Source organism: Mycteria americana, chromosome 15, assembly GCF_035582795.1.
Source record: "Mycteria americana isolate JAX WOST 10 ecotype Jacksonville Zoo and Gardens chromosome 15, USCA_MyAme_1.0, whole genome shotgun sequence".
NCBI lineage: Eukaryota > Metazoa > Chordata > Aves > Ciconiiformes > Ciconiidae > Mycteria > Mycteria americana.
The window spans coordinates 3,939,967-3,963,713 of NC_134379.1; the positions used below are offsets into that span (position 1 = coordinate 3,939,967).

Sequence of the window (23,747 nt, forward strand, 5' to 3'; positions counted from 1 at the left end):
CATTTCTGTGCAGCCTTTCATAAAGTTTCCAGATGACGATAACAGTGTCTAGTGCAGTGGGTCTGTTGTTTCTGGTTATCGCCAACACAGAACCGGATACAATTCTTTCTTTTCTACACCCATGTCTACATTGCAGTAAGAAGTGCAACACAGGTCCTCAGGCTGCAGCTCGTAAAACCAGCAGCAATATAGCTGCAGCAGCACAGCCTACAACCCTGCCCTCGGTTTCTGAGCCATTGCTGTCCATGGCAGGTGGATGAACAGGAGGTTAGCTTCCCTACGCATGTTGTAACCACACATCTGGCTGCTGCAGCAACGTTGGCTGCAGGAAACTGAAACTATAAGGTAACTTTCATGATTAAGATGAGCTATCAATAATCATCTATTTTTAAGTACAGCATCCTATAAATCCTCCTAATTAGTAAAGTAGATGTCTTCTTTTTAGCAAACAATCCCCAGCCTACTTCCTTATTTATTTTCTTGAATTCAATTATATTTGCCACCTGCTGGCCCAATCACCTAAATGACAGATTCTGGATGTAAGGTAGAAGCTGGGCCATAAACAATAATTTCATTATAGTTCAATTTAAAATATTTGCCTGCACCTATTTTCTCTGCTTTATGAAGAATGTTTATGCTATTTCCTCCTCCAGGGCTCTGCAGGCTGCAGGACTCTGCACTCCCGTTGGGAGACACAGCAGCAGCACCGGCAAGAATTTTGCACAGCTCCCTATCCCTCCACTGCTGACACCATAAGAAATCAAAGCTGAGATTTTTCTGGAGGGGAGGAACCACTAGAGGCTGAATAAAGAGAGGAGGAGTGATTCCAAACCTGGACTGAAAAATTGATACGGCTCCAAAAAAGGACCCTTGGTAAAATAAAGGTTAGGAAATATTTCTTTAGAAGATAAAAATAACAAAACTTCCTTTTGACATGAAAAGAAACGGAGGAGGCTGCACTCCCGTTGTTATTTACCTATCATGGGGCTCTAAAATCCATCTACTCCATAAACCCAATGATTTACATTTCCAAAAATCTTCCTGAATGAAATCCAGCCTGTAAAATGCACATCTTGCAGACAAACAGTTTAACTTGAAGCATGAATTCAAAGGCTTTGTTCAGTGTAGCGGTCCACTCTCGAGTTTGGTAAAAGTAAACGGGCACTGAAGGCATTCATTGCCTTCAAGGATTAAATGATGTAGAGGCAGATTGCTATCCAACTGTGAAAGCACACAGTCCTATCATGTACGAGCAGAAGGAAAGATCGAAGGCTGAAATCTGTTTTGGTTCGCTTTGTTCTTGACTAGAAACTCAACAACATCCAAACCATCAGGGTTCTACAGTTCAGGCCTTCAAAGAAATGCATATTTCCTTCCATCACCTTTTGAAACATAACTTGCAAACCTACCTTCAAAAACTCGCTGGTACATTCTGAAGCCATTACACCTTCCTCAGAAAACACCAAAAACATGGAAAAGCTGCCCTTCTGAAACTGAGTTAACAAAACTCAACGTTGTGATAGGAGACGGTAAAAGCAATGGCCCAGATTCTTGAGCATCTTCCCCACTTCCCACTATTACAGTATATATAAATCCATGCTGCTTCCTTTACAATTGCAGAAACTTTCTCCATTATATTTTCTTATAACTAGTTAAGAGTACATATAAGCACAAGTTATTCTCTAGCAACTCATTTATTCCATGATTCTGCATCTTTCATTTCACCAATCCTCTCCCAGATTTATTTTCCATTGACTTGCACAGTTTGAAAATTAATGTTAAGCCAATATGGGGTAAAATTATTATTTTACCATACTTATTTTGCAATAAATAGTAATTTGGGTGAGTGTGTAAAACTGTATTATATATAAATGAAAACATTAACCAAACTGGAGGCATACAGTCAGTTAATGCCCTAATAGCAGAGTCTTAGAGAGAGAAACTGTACAGCATTTTTATGTAGCATGTGGGAAAACTGTGCAGCATGGGAGTTTTGAACGCTAATACTGCAGCTGTACTAAATCTACTGTGTCAGACAGACTCTGTCTGCAAGCAAACCAGATTTAAGGAAGTACATTTTTACTGCAGCACTGCAGGCTGAAAAATGGTTAACTTGGTTAAGTTCAACAGAAGTAAGTTTAGCTTACTTAAAAAAGAACAGACATGAATTAATGTGCACCTGTTAAATAGTCACAGACAAATAGTTCTGTATGTAGACAATTACATGACCTGTATAAAGGTTCAAATTATGGATCAAAAAGTAATGCTTTTTACAGTTATATTTTAACACTGTGGCAATTATGCATGATAGAGAACAATTACTGTATCAGGATCTAAACAACGAAAAATATAAAACATTTCCATTGACCGTAATTTCATTGCTTAATGTCTTTTGTCTGCTCTCATGTCTTTCTCTGAGTGTGCCGTAAAATGTTAGATGGCTGAGTGACCCTGGGCAGGATTCGCAGATATTATTTTGTTGTAGTGTTTCGTATTTTCTTATACGTTAGAAGAAAAAATAACGTTCTATTGCACACAGAAATACACACAGGACAAATACTGTTCAGCTGCTGTTATCACTGTGACGCATTTAAGAAATTTAAACAAACATGCCAACTCTTCTGCAAGCCTTGAATTAGTTGTTTTTCCGTAAGCACCGAACACAATGTTGGCCTCACTGAAGACTGTGCAGAAGACATTCTGCAGGCCGTTTCTAACAAGAGGCACAAAGAAATATCCTCTGTACAGAGACGTTCTGTAAGATGGGATGCACAGCTGGGAAGTTTGGAAAAGTACGTATGCACACATTCACACGCAAAAGTTTTGGGCACCCATTACATTATAGCTGGAGTCCTAACAGTGGTATGACATATTTAATTTATAGGTTAATTTACCTATATCAGTCCCCCTCTCCTCATGCTGTTGTTCTCTAGCTCTCTCCCCTTTCACTGAGCTGAAGAGAATCTTTTGTTGGTCTGTATATACTCAACCACACGTTCCTTGTCCACAGCCCCCGCTCACACAGTTGACATCTCCATTTGGTCTTCTCTAGAAAGCTACTGTCAAAATTATAACTGTAATGATTTCAAAACAAACAAACAAACACACACCACACCACACCCCCAAGCAGTGTGGTGCGATGAACGTGGCATCAAAAGCAGGATTACAGAGTGGTAGACCAAACTTTTCAAATTTGAATGCCTGAAGTTACACATCCAGATCTTTATTTACACGTATTAGGAAGCCTGTTTTTCACCAGACATGCTCAGGCCTCCCAGTTACTAGGACTTTCTACATCACTCAAAAAAGGCTTTTTATTTAGGTACTTATCTATGGATTTCTTGCCTAACTTCAGATAATCAAGTCCTACAATTTTCACTTATAAACTTCAGCGCTTCAGCTGCCACATCAATAAAAATGAGTCTGTTAACTTGCTGGAGCCTGAATGGCCTTCAGCCAACTTTTTGTTTGTACTTTTGATCTATGAGCAGTCAGAGACCCAGCTGAAACTGATGGACAAGACAGTCATTTTCTACTGAAAATAGGGAAGACAACGCCAGACTTCGAATCATGCAAGCTTACATGCTTAATCGTTATAATGTCTTCTGAAAGAAGTTATATATGAGCCTAAGATTAATTCCAATATTCCTTCACCAGTGCTTTACTTCGTAAGTAGTTCTTCGTTAAGTAGTAATTACTCTTGTAAGTAGCCTTCCATTAATTCTTTCTATTAATGAAGAAAAGTACTGAGTGAGCTAGAACTCACTCTTAAATTAAGATGATCATTATCATAAACAGATGTTTTATTTGACAGTTTGAGGAATATGGGTGTGTTGTGATTTAGTTCAGAGACTTTAGTTCAACTGAAGACTCAGACCATAAGATCAAATGAATTAAATAGCCTCACCCTCGTCTCTAATTGTATAAATCATAAAATCACCACTCTAAGGGACAGAATTGGAGATCTTTGGAAAAAGACACTAGTTTTGTTTCGTGACATAAGTGCAAACATACTGAATTTTCTCTACTTACTCAGAACTGGTGTTAAGTATGCCACTGCAAGAAAAGTGTACATTACAGCAAGATAACAAATGTGTCTTGCTTAACAAACAACAGTGTTATCTCCTTTGACCAGACACCAAGTAGATGGCACTATCTCTTAACCATATGCTGCAGACAAAGCCTCCGGCAGGTTGAAAGTCAAACACCTCGTACTATCATATATCCACTTATAACTAAACCACTGAAAAATAAGCATACAGCCAATGATATACATATGAAATGCACGGGGGGGGAAACTGTTCTGTGGAAATGAAGTGTCGCATTTGGAAACGTGGAGTAGTCAACTATACGCATCTAAAGGTCATCTATGCACTTCCTCCTAAAGCATGCAAGCATGACTACTGTACTTACTCTGACTTAATTGAAAAAAGGCTAAGCTTCTGCTCGCTTTTCAAAACAAAAATAATTTTCGAATTAGGAGGAAGATACTCCACTTTTATTCCAGAAACCTTTGCCTTCTGAATTAACATGTGCATCCTAATTTTTACAACCAAAACCTTTGCATGGTTAAGCATGGGGAAGTAGGACGAACAACTGCTTAAACAATACCAGTTTCATATGCAGTTTCATAGTTCAGAAATGTGCTGCCTCTTCACCAAGCTGTTGAAGTCCACACCTGATCTTGTAGTAACTAGGGGCACAGGATATCCATAATACCAGCAACAAGTAATTCTGCATTTTGCATAATTCAGTTACTAATTTTTCACTTTTCATGAGCTACAGCATTACTATAGCATGCTACACTGCTAGCCTCAAGAACATCTGGAAACATGTGCTTGTTGCTGTTAAGGTCAATGGAAAGTCTATCACTGATTTCAACAAGGCAAACATGATAAAATTGTAGACACAGGTTTCTGTGTGATACATATCCTAACAAATTCTGTAACGAACAACCATAATTCCATAAATTATACAAACATCAATATCTCCTCTCCAACTAAACCATTTTTATTAATGAAATCAGAAAACAGTGAGCTATATGTGGGCATAAGCAGAAGGATTTCCTAATGGCAAAGCAAGTATTTTTATTTTTATATAATGTTGAGCTAAAGAGGGCCTCAGTCCTACAAACTCATGCAAATAACTTCATAAACGAGGAGCCCCTTGATTCTAATGAGACTACTCACTTATATATGCTAATCACATACATTCATAGGACTACGTCCTAAAAATTACAGCAGAGGTAGACTGCACTGCTGAAAGCACAGTGAAGTTCTTGGGGAAACTGCTGCCAACATATCTCAAAATGTTTTACTTGTTCTTTGCATATTCAATTTTACCTATGATTCTGATACAATTAAGGAAAAGTTATATAGCTTTGCCTCTAGATTCATAAACGTCCTTGAAAATCACGATGGGCATAGTTTCTGCCACTTCTATAAACTCTGGGGGACAGAGAGATTCTGTGGTGATTGCTTGTAACAGAAAGTAGTTAGACATGGCCAGAAACTTGTATTAAAGATATATTTGTTGTGAATGAACACAATAAAGTTGTATAAAAAGAATCCCCCCCGCCCCCAATATTTACATTTCAAAATCTGTGTCCAATCTCTTCATTAATATATGCTCCTTTTCTGAATGAATTACTTTAATTAAAAACCTGTCAGCCTTTTTATTTATTTGTTTGTTTATTCCTTTTAAGACCAGGTTAAGCACCTTCACACAGCATGTGTTTTTCACGCAGCCTCCTCAAGTACGCCAATGCCAGACAACTCCATTGGAAGTAGGTCTGGCCCACGAAAATCCTATCAGCAGGCTATGCCTGCTTTTATTCTAATCTAGCGGTAGCTTTTCCCAGCAACACACAGAGGAGCGGTATCTTGTCCTCAGAGAGTTGGGAAGTTTCTCCTAATGCCATTTTTTACAGTTATTAATGCTTGAGCCTCCCATTATTATAAATCAAAACTAGCAGAATAAGTTGGCTTCCCAGGGTTGGAAAAAATCTTTTAGTGTCACATTTTGTATTACAGTTGTCATCTCTACTGATTTGCAATATACTTGCAATAAATAGCTTTGAGTTTTAGTTAAATGAAATCAATTCTGTTTAGGCTATTAGTCAATTTCAACGGCAACATATTGCTTGTACAGTATATTAGTAAGAAAAAAATATTAACATGTATTAATCTAAACATGAATGGAATACCAATGTTTTAACAATGAAGAATTTTCCACTCTCTAATAAGAGATCCCAGAAAACTGGGATGGGTGGGGAGGGAAATGAAGGAAGCACAGAAGAAGCTTTCATTTAGTGATGGTCAGCAAGAGCTAGTGCAGAAAAGATGACTGTAATTTCTTCAAAATATTGGAGAATACGTATGACAGGCAGCAAAACTGTGTGTTCTTGAGCTTTCAGGACTCAGTGCTCACTTCTATTACACCTCTAAACTGGGAGTGAGGACTCTAGCTGAGCTTCTGAACATAGTCCAGGATTTCTGAAGTAAGGATCCAGGCAGTGCTCACCTACTATCAGATGACAATCTTCAAAAACACTTCTCAAGATAAATTAAAAATCTGAAGAGAAGCAAAGATGAAAGCAATAGCATCATGCAAAGGCAAACTACCACAGATGACTTTAAAGTTTTTTCCTTTTATTCTTTTCCTGTTTCTTTTTCTTCTTTTAACATATTTGACCATGAAGTACAAATTTTCAAAATGCCAACACTAAAAACAAAACAAAACAAAACAAACCCCCAAAACCCCACACCATAAAAACCAGAACCCACAGTAGGGTTCTATGGTTCTTTCATGGGAAGTTGGGATATGCAAGAAATTATGCACTCGATCTAAATGACAAGCATTTCCTTATGACATGTTAGTGATTTATCCAAATTTAACTCCCAATAACATTTCTATGAGCCAAAAATCTACATGTTGTTTCTGAGGTCCTCCTTCAGTCTAATTATTTTATCTTATGCAAGGAACGTTAAAATACCAAATCGTCATTGAATGAATAATGGCACATTTGCCTTTACAAAAGAACTTGACTGGCACAAAACAAGCACAAAAAATAAGTGATATGGAATTCCTATTTTACAGACTTAAACAATTATTTTTAAATTCGGTAATATATTTAGTCATTTTATCCCCCCTTTTTTTTTCAGTTATCCTTTCTGTACGTGTAAAATGTTATAGGCATAATCTGGATAATCTTATTACATGATGAACATGATCTTAGTTGTGGATAAGACTTCCTAATAAACTAACACACACCTGTTAATACAAAATCTTCCTTGTCAGAAAAGAAGTAAAAAAGCCTTCCACATCACTAGAAACAGACAAGTTTATATATTGCCACCAAACTAAAAACAGTAAGTAAATATTAACTTTGTGAAGTGCAAAACAAGTTTTATTGACCAGTGAGGTAAATATTGACTGAAGTGAAGCAAATATTTATGTGCTGACGTTAATGGGACAAATCCCATTCAACACGACAAACAAGATTTTGCCTACTATGTTTCTGTGTTTGTATTTATTCGGAAAGTTCTGAAAGGAAATATCTGGAAAGCTGTCTACAATGGTAATGCTTTTTAACAATTGTTTTTCCTTAGCAACTAAAATGGACATGCGTTCAGCGGGCCAGAAGATTTTTGACCTTGTACAAGACAGAGGTTTAACAAATTGTTTTCAGACAGAATGTGTTAACTCACTTACTAAAATCAGACCAGATAACAACATCCAAGACCTCTGTTTAACTGATCTCTAAAAAGGTAAACAGAAAGTTAGTCAATTTTCAGCTACTCATAAACCAAAATTTTTCTTACACATGTAGTGGTAACTAATGCTAGCAGATTATTTATCTCACCATTTGTTCAGGTTATAGTCAGTCAAATAAAACTTTTTATGGCAGACTATCTTAATAATTACAAAGAATTATTACAAATAATTACAAAAAGTAGACTTTTTTTCTTCTGTGAGTTAAAGGCTGCCACCCAACCAGAACACACACACGAGTACTTACAGGAAGCAATACCTCAGCCTGAGGTACCAACAGAACCAGCTTCAGTAAAACAGCATTCACTCTTATTGACAATGTGCCACAGAAACCTCCCCCTGCCCCAATAAAACCCTTTCCCACTATAAAACACAAACTAACCTAAATTAATAAACCAATATAACTCTTAAACATTCCCATTTTATGAGGTAAGTTAGAACATTCATTTGGGGTTTGAACCTAAAATATATTACTACCTACTAAGGAAAATAAAGAATAATTAAGGATATAACTATAAGCAGGTACTACAGATCCAATATAAATTAACAAACCTATCTACCCCTTCCTAGTAAATCCACTCAGGGTAGGTTTTTACATACATGAGAAGTCATTATTCAATGGAATGATTCACACAAGGATTCACACATTCAGATTAACACATTAGACTGGAAAAAAATTAATTTTGAGAAACTTCAAAGATTCTATTGAAAATTCTGGCACCTTTAAGCGCACCCATTAGAGAATACCAATGTCTTATACAGTGGATAATCATTACAGTACATCTTCTGACCTAAATATCTTTGTAATGGTCTTATGACAGCAATTAACACACACCTTCTAAAATTCTTTAACAGCTGAATATTTTTTGAGTAATTGTATTTAACAGATCCTTCAATGTCACTACAAGAAAAGACCAGTTCAGAAAACAGCTTCTCCACTTCATTCTAATGACCATGGGAATCGTTCTTTCTTGCAGATAAAGACAGAGGCTGAGCACCCTCCTGTGCAGCGAGCAAAAATTACAACTGCCCTTTGTGGCTCCACTATCTAATTTTCATTCAAGGCTCTATCTATATACAAAACCCAAGACTCAGGGATCTAATTCACCAGTTTTAAAACAATTATATGACACCATTTCAGTGGAACTACTCTCAGTTCAGAATGACTTAACAGAAACAAGCATGCTGCTGTACACAGAGAGCTAGTAAGATTTCTGGAAACCTCAGGGAACAAGATGATGTCATTGCATTATAAAAATATCTGGTTCAAATTCTTTGCAAGTCTGCTTGGCAAAGCTTACATGATCAGACTTCGACAGTGAAATTCAGGCTCCTCTGCCATCACTCCAGTGAGGAGTTTTCAAAACTGGTCTCTATTCTTCAGTTCCTTAAATATGGGAGCACAGGAGGTGTTTTCTTGTGCTCGAAATTCAATCTGAAGTAAAGGTTGTATAATTGCAGGAGGTAGTTTTAGAAAGATTGAGCATTCAAAGTTCAGGAAGCATTCAAATTTTAAAGGTCATTTGAACCTCTTGGCAAGACTTTCAAATCCTTCAAACAATTTAAACTAAACCCTCTTAATTTTGCAAAAGTCCTCCATACTCAAGTAACATTTTGTGTAGAATGAAGACAACCAATAAAGCCTTTGAATATTCAGGACATTCTGCTATTTTACAGGCTCTTGCAAAGAAACCATTTTTTACCATATCATTAACTACAATTCCTTTCCACGTATCTGAGATCAGTTCCTTTAAATTTCACCAAAGATATATGCTGTACATCTAATTTTAAAGGACTAGTTCCTTCCACACGTTGTGATGAAAAATAGTGATATTACAGTTTATTAAGAGGAACAAAAGATTAAGATTGTAATCCCTTAATCTGCTCTATGTAGGAAGACTTCTGCAGAGCTCCTTCAGGAATTAGGACTGGGATAGAAATATTAGAAGAAAATATTTTGTATGTATAGAACTAGGTCTCGGCAACGTTTAGTACAGAGTAACTGTTGGAAAGGTAAGTATTGTGCTGCCAGGGCATCACCGCCAGAGTTCCATGAGGATCAGTGTTTGTTCCAATATTGTCTTGCGTATTTAACAACCACAGGAAAAGCAGGTATACACTGATGAAATCTGCTGATAGCATCAACTAAGGAGGTACCACCTACACCTAGGAGGATGAGAAAGTCTGGGATACTTATATCTAAGTGTATATATACACCTGAAAACATGCCTGGACACCAATTCAGCTGTCTGTATGAAATTTATGGGCATCCTAGGAGGACAGTCCAAAATACAGATTGGTAAATTTATTATTAGGTATTACATGACCTAATGTGTGCAATACCCATGGGAAAAGACTTCCAATTTTATGTTAATAATCTCTGAAATCTTTCTTGTGTCAGGAGTTACTAAATCCAGAGGTCATTAACAGCACCATGAAAACATACCTGTTAAATAACAACATCACTGAAGAGTTACATACCTTCTAATGAGCTGTGAATTGGAGATAAATCAGCAAGTGACCTGCATGAGCAAACATTATTGATTAATAAGCTTCCATGAATTAATGTCGTATTTCCAGTGCATGTGACAATGAGAAATAGTTTGAGAACAACTTTGATTTAAAACTACAATTGTACTTTAATGCATTTTATAATTAAAAAGAAGAAACAGCTGAACGAGGCTTTTATATTTATACATTTCCAAGCAATATACAGAAGGCATGCATAATTTCCAACCATGAAAAACTATTTAAAAATAAAAGATTTATAATTGCTTTTCCTGATTTGAGAATCAAATTAAGATTTTTCACACTGTCCTTCATAATCCAAACACTATGCGAATGACTGAGGAAAGAGTAAGAGAATGAACAATATGGCATAGTGTAAGTCAAACACAACAGTTTTGTGTTATCCTTGGAAGGATGGGAATATAGCCACATAATTCTTAAGAGTGCTTCCAGCCGAGCATCTGAAATCTGCATTGGTGCTGCTACTGAGCAGTATTGCAATAATTAGGCAGAAGTACTATACAAATTAGGTCATCTTAGTTCAGAGGGTCTACAGGAACAGGAGGCTTGTGGGCTTGTTTAACACTTCAGTGTATCTGTAGTAACTAGCCCAGGTTTCTTCCAATACATCAGCCACAGCCAAAGGGAAATGCAGAGGATACAAGGCCTGAAACTTCCAGTCAAGAAATTCTAGATACTGATTCCAAAACCATCATAAAAGTAGACCAAATTGCTGCAGATGCCTCCTTAAAACCTACCTCCAACAGAAAGAGAGATGTGTCCAGTGTTTTCAGCTTCTTCCTCAAGTATAAAAGAGAAGGTTTCTGATTAGATGGTATGTGTTACTAAACACCAGGCCACTTCACTCTTCCAAACACTTAGTTTTTGACCTCATGAGATCTGATGTCTAAGTGTCTGTTCTTCCCCTCTCCCGGGGTTACTGACCCCACAGTATTTTTGTATTTAAAATTTTGAATTAAAACAGTATTTCTGTTTTAATTCAGAACAACACAGGACTGATTTTTAAAACTGCTCAGATATTAAGCACTGGTTTCGGCGTGAGCTGCATACCTAAACACTTTCAGAAAAATATCTGAGCCAAGGAAAACAGATGCCATTTCTGGATGCAAACTAATTTATTCAAGAGCATATTTTCAAAGACAAACCCTGTATCTATTTAATTTCAAGCTTCTCCTAACAGCTACAGCAGCATTAACTAGGGCAGCATTTTCCTCAGGTTTCCTAGGAGGCAAAGCCAATTTCCAGACAGCAGGACTTCCCTGCAGCGAGCACTAATCGCCACCGAGAAGTAATGATACCACAGCACATATATATATTTCTTAATTTCCTTCGTTATTATTGCCTGCCCAGGTTAATTTTAATTGAGGCTTTAAATAAAAAGCAACAGGAACCACTACCCCCCCCCCGCCCCGTTTGGCGGAGCGCGGGCAGCGGCCTGGCCCCGGCCCCAAGGCTGAGGCGAGTCCCCCTCACCGCCCCAGAGGGGACCCCCCCGGCCACCTCCCCGTCCCCTGACGGGGCGAAGGCCTCGACGAGCCACGGCCGCTCGTTGCCAGAGCAACGCCCAGCTCGGGGCCTTCCTCCTCCCCTCACGGCTCCTCCTCTTCCTCCCCCCGCCGCGCCCTCTCCCACCCACTCGGCCTCGGCGGTGGCGATGGAGGCGGCGGGCGGCCGCGGCCTGGGCAGCGGCGCCGGGCGGGAGGCGCCGGCCGCCTGATGAGGTACCGCCGCCGGGCCGCGGGCTGGCGCCTTGCCGGGCTCGTGCAGGGGAGGGCGGGAAAGGGGCTGCCGGCGGCCGCTCCCCCTCAGAGCCCGGGGCGGGGGGGAAGAAGCGGGGACGCGCCTCCAGGGTCACCCCCTCCCTGCGCCGGGGCTTCTGTGGAGGCCGGCGGGGCCCCCCCGGCGCTGCCCTCAGCGGCACTCGCCCTCCCGCCGCCTCCGAGGGGGTTGGCGGCGAGTTCCGGCGGCGGCGCGGCCCTGCGAGGGGCGAGGCCGGCGCGGCCCAGCGGGAGCGAGGAGCGGCGTGAAAGCGTCTCCCCAAGTGCGGTGGGAGGCAGCGGCCAGGAAGCGATGGGCAATGTTCGAGGAGAAGAGCCCTTATCAAAGACCTTATTTTCTCTCATGAGGGGGGAAGAGATTCTGGAAGCCGGTCACTGCGTGCGGATTTCTTGCGCTTTGACATCCAGTTTAATAACTTAGTTGTTTGAAAGTTTGTTAGGCAGAGCGCCAAGGGAAGCTGCATTGCTCGAACAATGGGATCGCTCACTTTTTTTAAACACGGAACTGTCAGTTTTTGCAGAAGCAGGCCCTAAACCACCAACTGAAGAGTGCTAATGAGATTTTTGGGTTTTTTATTCCCCTCCTTTTAAAAACAGCATTCGTGGCCTGCTCCTGCAGACACACTGAGGAATACTGTTCACACAAGTCAATACTATCTCCAGTTTATTGGCTTTATTCATGTGCATAAAATTACAGAACATGAATTTTGGCTGGATTGAAGTATGATGTAATCTTTGGCCAGCAAAAATATAGTAGCAGCAGCACTTCTAAATGGTAGTAAGTTCCTGTATTCATACATTGTTTAAATTAATGCATTTTACGCTTCTAGTATAATCTCCATTTTAAAGGCTGAAGAATTCTAGGTTTGTGCAAATCTATTAAGAAGTGCTTGCAGTGCAAAACCAATTTTGCTTCAACCTTTTTGTATCCCCAGTGAAACTAGCTGTGTATGCTAAGCTTTGGAAAAAATAATTTCAAAGAGGAATCTGGAAGAGTTTGAATTATTGAAAAAGGATTATAACAAAATTTCCAATGTTTCAATAATATTTTTAGATAGTGACAAGGTGGTGTGCTAAATCCAGCTTCAAAGCATTTTCCAAAATCGTTACTCTGATGTCACACCAGTCCAGAGCAGCAGATTTAACGCTGTTTGACCAATTTAAAGACTGATACACAGTGAAACGGTGCCTAGGAAAACCACAGAACGATGCCAAAGGAAAGATAACTAAGACCTCATTTGGGTGGTCTCACTGTTAGATTACTGCTTGTTGGCTGCGCTTCTTTTTTTACCTAGACCATATGGTCCAGGCTCTTTTAAACGCTTATTACAACATGGACTAACCTGGTTCTGCTCACTTACCCAGACAGGATAATCTCGTTAATCTCATAATGGCCCTCAATTTTGAACACGCACTGGCTTTTGACTAGACTTGTCTGAACAAATGCTTACCACTTTATGGATGCATGTAAAGGTACTCTTTGCTTCCTTCCCGTCATTGTTTGCTCCTTCTTTGGCCTACTACTGTTGCTATTTTTGTGAAATTATGCAGCACTTCTAAGATCTCTTCTGTACAAGCTAGTGCTGGTCTCCTATTCAGCAACTTTTGCTGTGCTGATTTGCACTGAAGCAACTTTAGATTTTACTAAGGCAGACAGGTTCACTGCAGGCTAGAAAATCTGCACATGAATGAAAGGAAGTAATTTAATATGGCACACAAAGTTGCCCCGTGGAGACAGGGTGCAAACCCAGCATGCCAGCTTTCAGAACGAAGACAGACGGTATCTCTCAGAAAGAGAATCTTTACTTCATGCAGGCAATCGCTCAGTACAATCTATTGTATTTTTGTGTTGGGTTTTTTGTTTGTTTTTGTTTTTTTTCCCCCAGAACTAGTTATCTCTTCCTTCAGATGTGGCTTTTTCTATCCCACTCTAGGAGACAAAATAGCAAGAATCTGGACCAGAAAAAAATCCCACCATGCAGCCAAATTGCAGTCATCTCCACAACATCCAGGGGAGTGGTGATGACTCTTCATCTTCTCAGAGCACCCACGCAGTGAGGTTGTCAGGAGAGAGCTCATGCCATCATAGCAGAGATGTTCGCATACAGCTAAACTCTGCTGTGGGAGCAGCCAGAGAAAATGAGAGTTCCCGGCATTCAAGGCCAAGTTCCCAAAGTCGCTCACACGGACACGCCCACAGTGAAGCAGGGGAGCTCGAGGATTCTACTCCAGACTCAGAGGAACACAGCAGCAGCTCCCTCTCAGAGCTCAGATACCTCCTCCAGTGGCTGCACAAAAGTCTGCCATATATCATGATTCTGTGTGTCAAATTGATCATGCAGCATATAATTGGTAGAGTATAACAAAATGAGGTCTGAGGGAACAGACCCTCCCCCCAAAGAGATATACTAATAACCATGCCTGAAATATAATTCAATTTATTTTTACCCTTATTTTTATTTGCTTTATTCATCAGAAAGAGACATGTACTAAACTACATTTCAGTGGCTTCTGTTTCCTTTGCTGGCATATGTACAATGTGCTTAATTATTCTGGCTTGATAGTCTGAGCTATTAATTGTAATTACAAAGACATATTAGAAGTGGCTGGTTTTTTAACCCAGTTCAGTAAATTTTTTTTCTTTTCTCGTGTGTAACTGACCCTTTTTTCCTAATAGGCATTTCTCTTGGAATTGGGCTGCTAACAACTTATATGTATGCAAACAAAAGCATAGTAAATCAGGTTTTTCTAAGAGTAAGTATCACCCTGTGCAACAAAATTCTGTAAGTTAACCAAGACCTTTATCCATCAATTTTTGAAAGAAATGTGAATGGAGATAGTTTTGTTTACCTAATAATATTAGGTGTCAAGGTTTCAGATGGAAGTAAAGTCTTAATGCTTCTGTACAGTGTAGAGCTTCTCAGATAAGTAAGGTTTGCAAAATTCAAAAAGAGGGTTTTTTTTCCCCCCTCTGACTTTGAATATTGAAATCACTTCAACCGATAAAAGCTTTTTGGAATTTATGGAAGAACTTAACTAGATTTGTGGAGTCAAATAGCAGTTGACAGTTTAAACTTTTAGCTGTCTCTGTTCACTCCCAAAGGAAAATTTGTTGTTTTCTTCAGAGTGGGGTGGGTTTTGGTTGTGTTTTCATAAAAAAAACCTTGATAAACAGAAATTTTTAAGTTGAAAACATTAAAATTGGTGCTTTACCTTTCCATTGAGTTCTCCTATTTTATTTGGCCTGAAACAACTAAGATAAAATCCTCTAGTAGTAAAACTCTGTTCAGGTGCAACAGACTTAGTGCTTTGGAGATGTATTTAAGACACGGACACCGAGATAAGGACTGTAATATGTCTTTATGATTATCTTACAGGAACGGTGCTCCAAGTTGCAATGTGCTTGGTTACTAGTATACCTAACTGGATCATCTCTCCTCTTGTATTATACCTTTCATTCTCAGTCACTGTATTACAGGTAAGTAGAGGAACATCTCTACTCACATCCTAAATTATTCAAATACTAACTGGGAGCATTTTAGCTGGGCTGCTGCTGTTTTTATTTAACTGTGGCATTGGTTTCTCTTTCATTTTAATCTCCATTTCTCCTCTTCTGCCAAACTGAACAGCTGCTGTCCTTAAAAACAGTATGTTGGAATTTGCAAGATCAGACCCCATACTCAACTTAATGATACTACTGTACCATGGGGAATGTAGCTGGGTGTGATTCCTAGCTTTGACCCTACCACCTTGCCTTTGGAATACTGAATATGGCATTCTGGGGCTCTGTGGAGTTTAGGTCTCTCATTTATTTTTGTTTCCCTTACCATTCTGCAGCTAGTGTCTTGGCTGTAAATCAGTCAAAGGCTGTATTGCTAAATAAAGCCTGTCTCCAGAGGATGGAGGTTGTGATGAAGATACAGGAAGGAGGGTTCAAAAATTGAAAGGTTGTCAGAGATCATAAATGATCAATTTGCAATAAAGAGTTCATTTTCGTAGCAAATATTTTTCCTCTATGTAAGCCAGGTTTCCTTTTTTAGTTAAACCTGCCGTGATAATCTCTGGTTATGCTTTCCTCTAAATAGGGTGCGCCAGTAACTTCTGATAATTCTTTTTGTAGCTTAATCTTTTTAAACCCTACTGTGGATTCTGTGAACTTCTGGGAGGTACTCTGGATTGTGGGAGTCACAGACTTTATTCTGAAATTCCTCTTCATGGGCTTCAAGTGCTTTATTCTCTTGGTGCCTTCTTTTATGATGTCCTTTAAATCCAAGGTAAGAAAACAAGCTATATTTTTGCTTCCTTATGAAGATCCTTTTATGGTAAAATTAGCTAATTATTAAATTCTACCCAGAGAAAAGTCTTTTTAATTAAAAGTCCGTATATAATCCACCACTACACTGTGGGTGAGAAAACCCTGTGGATTTCATGTTCTTCCCTGCTTGGTGCTAAGGAAGGTTTACAGTCTGATCTGAAACAATTGCTTGTATTATGTCATGGGATAAATGGGTTTATTTCTGTCTCTAAGTGGGGAGGGGTGGTGAAGAAACCTTTTATTTGCTGCAATGTAAGAATGTGTATACAGGCGGTTAGCACAGAGCAGCTGATGCATAGTAAATTTTGTACATGGTTGACAGCAACTGAAGATTTTAAGATCTGGACATGCAAACAGTTGTATTTTCTGTCTCTTCAAAATAATGCTGAATTTTATTTATGTTAATAAACTTAAGCAATATTTGTGTCAGATCAATGAATTTGATTCATAGCTTAATTCCTCAAACCAGTGAAGTTTAATGATTTTTATAGAAGCCTACATTGGTTGGTGGGGTATTTATCTTTATCTGCTTCCCGAGGTGAGACATGCAAAAAACAGTTAAATTTTATGTCAAAATAGCAAATACTAGTACTGTTTAAAAAAAGAACAAGTACCGTTTGTACATGATAGCATTTGAACAGGATGTTTTGGTAGGTTTTATCTTTTCAAATGCACCAGGACGAAGTTTTTCTTGGGGACAACCAATTTCTATAAATACCAGTTTATAAATTAAAAAAAAAAAAAAAAAAGCTAGTGATACAACATCCAAAAAATAATTGTTGAAAATTCCATTACACCAACTGTGACCTAAACTGTGGCTAAATTAAAGAGAGAATCTGGTCAATAGTGGCAAATCATGGCATTTATGCAGTGTGCATTATAGAAAGAGTACTTCTTCCCTGTTAAAAGTCTAGTTTTGAAGACAAACGTAAGGAAATAAATAAGAGCTAAGCTAAATATTTATGATTATACATGCACACACAGACAGTGCTCTATCCAGGACACTTGCACTTTGCAGTTGTTACTCAGTAAGTTTTAGGGTGTCATTGAACTTTGTTTACCTGTTCAGTCCAGCTACTCTATGCTTCTTTCTCCCCCTACCACCATCATTTTCTTACCACCCCATCCTGTATTGGAGTTAATTATCACAAGATAAGGCTTCTTACACAGGCATGAAATAATGTTTACAGGAAAACAGTTTGTAACTTATGTTTGTTAATAAAAGAATGGGCCTTACTCTCATTTTTTAATCCTGAATGCAGGACACAACTCTGCTAATGACAAGCTGATCTACATGACCAAATTTGTCTTATTTTCCTTTTTCATATAACTTTTATTTTCTTCTTTAATGTTTATGAAATTAAGTCTGATGCCATTGTTAAGTAGGTAGGCAGCTGACAAAGCCATCCTATTTTAGCCTATTAATTTGATTTTCTGCAGTACAGCAAACAATTGTGGTGGTGTTATTTGTACAGTTGTGGTGAGACTCATCATCTGGTCTTCATTCTTTTTCATGCTTCATATTTAGTTGTTTCAAGATATTATGAGAGGAAGTTACTCAAAAGGGTAACAATGCATCTTTTCTCTGTATTTTGAAAAACCTTTGTGGTTTAAATCTTGAGCGATTCCTTTGCATGTCTTGCTTAGGGCTACTGGTACATGCTGTTAGAAGAACTCTGCCAGTATTACCGTATGTTTGTCCCCATACCAGTTTGGTTCCGTTATCTTATTGGCTATGGGGAGCTGGACAGTGTACTAGGATGGACCCTTGGGATATTGCTGGGCCTTCTCTACCTCATCCTAAAAGTATGTAAGCTTTATATTCCTCTCTAACTATTTTGCAGCAATTATCACTGGAGGGTTAGAGGCATATAAACTAACACATTTCTGAATGATCTCGTGTTTGAACTGACTTGCAAGTCAATGCTTCAGTTTAACTGATAACAGCCTTCCAAAACTGATAGGAATACTGGCTCAGGGCACTAAATCTTTTTCCTGCACCTGTTCTGGGAACGGAGTGAGGTTGCATAGCAAAGAACACTGTTACTGTAGGTCCCTTCACATCAGACATGGGATCAGACTGTTACAGATACTGAGGAAGAGAGCTTGCAAAAATAAAGGTAAAATTAATGGCTAAAAGAATCGGCATTTTCCAGGAAACTAGATTTTCTCTCTGCTAGAATATCCTGTGCGATGCTAAACAAATTAAACATAAGCGTTCATACTGGCTGTCTACTTCACCAAAGAGCTAATCTACCCCAAATGTAACCAGACTTGGTACAAGTTCGAACACGAAATACTTTATAATGCTAAGGTACCTGAATTACAAGTCTAAAGACTATTGCATATATGATGATAATGCTGGTGTATTTGCACTGGAGTGCTTAATTTCAGAACCTCAACACTATTTTTCTTTTAAAGAACAGACACCTAGTGGGGAAAAAAAATTTCAGGCTAAATTTCTTGGTTTGGTTACATATTAAGCAACTAAAAAGGGTCAGTCTGACCTATAGCTTTGCTTATGTTCCTGCCAACATCAAACCAGCAGTGAGACTTCTAGTGTTGGAATCTGCCCAAAAGCTTGGAAGCTTTTTGGTTCACAGAGAAAAATACTAAGTGTAACTCAGGTTTTCTTTCCCATTTCAGATTTTGAGCTTTTTTGGACAATTAAGAAACTTCAGGCAGGTCTTACGGATATTTTGTACACGACCAGTGAGTACTGAATTCTCTTATGACAAAACAATAAACCCAATTTACATGAAAATACTTATTTTTAAAATACCTCATTCCTATATTACTTTGTATTGTTCTAGCAATAGACAACTGCATTTTTAAAGTAAACCCTGTATACTTGTTCTCCCATTTCACAGTCTGAATTCCCTGACTACATGATTATGTTGTCATCTGAACAAAAAAAAAAAAGGAAAACCAAAAAAGTCTATTCTGCATGTCTCTTCAGATAAACGTATGTGAAATAACATACCCCTTTTGTCCTGCTTCCTACTTTTTAACTGGAATAAATATTGCTTGGATGCAGACAGAGCTTTACACTGAAATAGAGTAAGAATTGAAGCTTACCAAAATAACTGACATGCAAGTAACTTCTGTTAGAATCATAAGTTTCTAGATCATCTTTCTGTGTAGTAAGAGGTATTGTTTAGAGTCTGCTATTCATGCAGTAAAATGTATAAAAGATTTTGGAGCACAGCGTCACTGAACTAAAAGAACAATAAAGCACTTCTCATTTTCTAAGTGCTATCTTGATCAAATTGGAACTTAACACAGTGTTTTGCTCAGAGGCCACTGTTAAAATAAAACTGATACAGATTTTTCCAGTAACTGACTGGGTAAGACACTAACTAGACAGCATGGTAAGTGGGAGCGCATAACCTTTAGGCCCCAAGACAACTATTAAAATAACTTAGCAACATTTCATTGGATTAGGGATTGAATAGTTTTCCTGACATAGGAGCCCTTATTCCCAATTCCTTTCTGTCCTGGTATTCCTGTGTTTTGTTTTGGCTCTTCCACCCCCTCCAGAAACTAGTATCTCCTGAAAATATCTTGTTTTACAGCACTATGGGGTGACAGCTAGCAAGAGACAGTGTTCTGAATCGGACGATATTTGTTCAATCTGCCAAGCTGAATTTCAGAAGCCTATTCTGCTTATCTGTCAGGTAATGCACATAATCAGAATTATTTTTCGCAAACTTAAGAATCTTTTAAACAACTGGTAAACAAAACTACATAGTTAGATTAGCGAGTGTATGTCTTCTGATTATTGTTAGAAATCAGGCTATGCAAATAATATACCGTCTTATAAATGGAAGAGCTTAGAAGCTCTAAGTTCTCATTCTTTTCATTACAGCACACATTTTGTGAAGAATGCATCTCTTTATGGTTTAATAGAGAAAAAACGTGTCCACTCTGCAGAACTGTTATTTCAGACCATGTTAACAAGTGGAAGGATGGAGCTACATCTATGCATCTACAGATTTTCTAAAGCATGTCAAACAACTTGTTTTACAGTTTGTTTGTTCAAGCTAAGGTTTTTCAGTTTACTGCAGATTAAATTGTAGGTGGCACAAGGAACGAGTTTACAAATTCTAGATATCATGCTTTATGAAATGTTCCAGTACTTAAAACAGTACAGAAGATGTTAACTTGACCTTCTTAAGCATAGAAAAGTAAGTTTTCAGAATGAATGCAGAAAAGCCAGCATTGCTTCTCTTGTGATTCTTGTAGGAAACAATCAAGTCCTTGAAAAATGCTGCATTACTTCTTGTAGCAGCTTCTTAATTCACCATTTTATTTAAAACTTTAAGTAGAGTTCCAGACTGTACTAAATTGTATTTATCCTTCTAACATGACTCAACCCAAAAGGTCAACCTACCAATTTTATTAAGATTATGAGCAAATTTTATACTCTGGACTACAGTGAGAATTAGAGCTACTTGTCACACTTGGCATTAAAGGTCCTTTAATGCTAGCCCAATAGATCAGAGAAATTAGCTTCTTATTCATGCACCTGTAACAGCAACTATTTCTCACTGTACCTGGAGATAAGCCACAAGAATAAGATGTTTCCCCTTTAGGTTCTTGTAGACTTCTAATGGATCTTTGGCTTAATACATAAAACAACCACCAATGTTAGTTTTTTACTTAGCATTTTATAAAGTTGATATTTTTAAAACAAATCTTTAATACTTATTTTTGTCATAACAGGAACCAGATTTTCTTACAGGGGAGATTCTATTTTATACTATATTTGCAATTTGTAGTATGCATAAAAATCAGAGAGAATAAATGCATTTAAATCTATCTGTTTGGTGCATGTTGAATAAAGAAACAAGATTCATTATTGTTTCAATATTAACTTACGTGAAAGCACATAACAACAGCTCACTGCTAGGTATACTTTTCCTGTTAAACTAATGTCTCTGAAAAACAAAACACCTCCAAATGCTACAACTTATTCATGACTAGTCTTTATGCTAATTGTAGAGCTAACTTATGTACAATCTCACCTTTTTTTCCTGCTTGTCTTTTTTCACCTTGCTATTCAGATAAGACTAAAAAAACCACCCAAATTATTCTGTCACAGCAAAGTTAAATTGAGTTGTCATTAACTTGAGCTTGTCTTAACTGAATACCTTTAGGAAACTTCTAAATTAGGGAAAAAACAGAATTAAAAAGTTAAACACTTACTTGATGAATGATGTAGCAACTCAAATGGCCAGGCAGAGTGACTGAGTACTATAAAGTTGCAGCTGACACAGCCAGATTTATAAGGCTGACAGGGCATGATGGGAGAGTGCCCTTAAAGGTACAGCTAAAAGTGTAATACAAGTAGAATTTAGTATTCTGAATAAAAATCTAATGAGATGGAAGATTCAAGCTAAGAGGTATCATTTTATGTTCAACCTGGGTTTTGGTATAGCATGCTGTGTATTTGCTAATTGTATTTTTGTTTGAAGTTTACTGCAGTTCAGAGTAAACGTGCCCTATGATTGGTCCACCATGGTATCTGAGTGACTGGGGAAAAAAGACTCCAGCTTAAAGAAAACAGGCAAATGCTTCTAAGTCTGTAATTGGAAACTTATGGGAGTAGAAGAGACTGGTTCTCATGGAAGCCTTTCCCAGCAGGTGAGGTACTTAGTTTGGAGAATGTGCAGCTGAATGCTGTTAGAGCAGTCCTGAGGGTGGCAGGGAAGAATTGGAGCTTGGCCACAGCCAGAGCTGTGCTGTAAGGGGCTTGTGCCTGTACCTCCACTATAGTCAGAACAAACTGCTCTTTGTTTCCTCAGAGAGATCTAGCTATGCCTTAGCTTGCATTTGAAGTTCATACAAGATCAGAACTGTTTGTTATTTAAATTTCATCAGGGTGATATTCAGACTGCTGCTGCAGCAGAACTTCCCTTGAGAGATAGAACTTCCCTTGAGACAAGAACTGAATCAGTCAAGGAACAAAAAAGAGTAGGGGGAACTTTAAGGTTGGTGGGCCCACAGAGTTTGGCAGCTCACTTGGTTACACAATCATATTTAGACTTTCCCAAACTTAATAATGAACATACAGTTTAGCTAAAGAGTGTTTTAAGGTATTTTCTCCTTACAGGTATTGTGTGAGTACTGTGTAAACAATGAGTGCCATATTTTAGTCAACAAATAGCACCTTTAAAAAAAAAAAAAAGCTTTCCTTCTGTGAGTCAAATGCATGACTAAGCTCAATACACAGTTTATAATGGCAGATATAATAACCAACCCTTTCTAAAATACTGGGCAAAATAAAAATTGTAACTTATCCTGGATTAGCTTTTCCTGAAATGCCAATATCAACAGCTTAATCACTTTTTAATTCAAAAATCCTCTCAGAGAAAATATAAAGTAAACTTCATTAGACTTGGACATGATGTTAGAGCAAAGAAATGCACTTCCTAATATTGATAAAATTCATTGCCTACCAGTAATGGGTAGCCATTCACTAGAATTCCAGTACTCTGACAGACTTTCAAAAAATCTTTTTAGAACGATAGGTCTAAATCACCTCGTCCATTCCTGGAATATTAACTGGGAAGGTACAGAATCTGAGATGCACCAGCTGCTTAATGCAAACAGTTGTCCTGAAAGCAGAGCCACTACCCTGCTCAGGGAAAAGATCTGAGCAACAAGTATGCTTTCTTACTGCCTTATCCCCAAGATGAGTAAATAGCAGCCCTGTTGCTGATGCAGCAGGGGATAGTCAGAAGTAAGCTTGCTGCTCCATCATAGATCACAGGACCGAATCATAGATTCATAGAATCTATGATTCGATGACAGTGCAAAGCTGAAGTGGTCTGTCAGGACCAATAGCTTGGACTGGCAGACCTAAGATGAACTAGGAAGGTAGTTACAGATCAAGAAACACGCTGCTTTACACATATACATTCAAAATATGCAGGGAAATTTGAAAGAAATTAACCTAAACTAAATACTCTCTTGCTATAGAACAAAAGTATTTATAAACTACTTACCTCAACAAGTAGTTCAATGTCTGAGACAGATACTGTACATTAAGGAATTAAGGCATTAAGGACTGTATGCAAAGCCAGCATTATTACTAAAAAATATGAAACTAATCTAGAAGTATTACACTTGTGGTTAAGAAAGAAAATCAACACAAGAACTCAACAGCGTCATCTGGCCTGTAAAGCTCACCAAGACTATTTTATGGAGCACAACAAAACGTGTCAGTGCCTTAAGCCAACCCTGGATTGTTGCTGATCCTTTGGTCTTTGTCTACCACACAGTAGTAACAATACCTTACTAGAGTAAGGGTGGATATTGGTCAGAGATAGGACCAGGGAACAATCTGT

The 23,747-nt window shown here is 38.2% G+C and overlaps 1 protein-coding gene and 1 long non-coding RNA gene across 2 annotated transcripts in view; one reads left to right on the forward strand and one right to left on the reverse strand.

Moving 5' to 3' along the window:
* The window catches only part of LOC142417341 (uncharacterized), a 24,246-nt gene extending 12,188 nt beyond the window's left edge, over positions 1 to 12,058 (reverse strand). The window contains exons 1-3 of the long non-coding RNA XR_012777951.1: positions 11,939 to 12,058; positions 11,040 to 11,078; positions 10,255 to 10,295 (exon numbers count right to left, since the gene is read on the reverse strand). This is a non-coding gene — a long non-coding RNA (uncharacterized LOC142417341). The remainder of the gene's footprint in view (positions 1 to 10,254; positions 10,296 to 11,039; positions 11,079 to 11,938) is intronic.
* RNFT1 (ring finger protein, transmembrane 1) lies at positions 11,983 to 21,218 on the forward strand. Its single transcript, XM_075517924.1, is given in 10 exon segments — positions 11,983 to 12,023; positions 14,015 to 14,040; positions 14,043 to 14,432; positions 14,758 to 14,834; positions 15,458 to 15,558; positions 16,201 to 16,354; positions 18,043 to 18,201; positions 19,042 to 19,107; positions 19,971 to 20,072; positions 20,264 to 21,218. Coding segments are annotated over 10 exon segments (1,215 nt in total). The 5' UTR covers positions 11,983 to 12,018; the 3' UTR covers positions 20,399 to 21,218.
* The last annotated feature ends 2,529 nt before the right edge of the window (positions 21,219 to 23,747 follow it).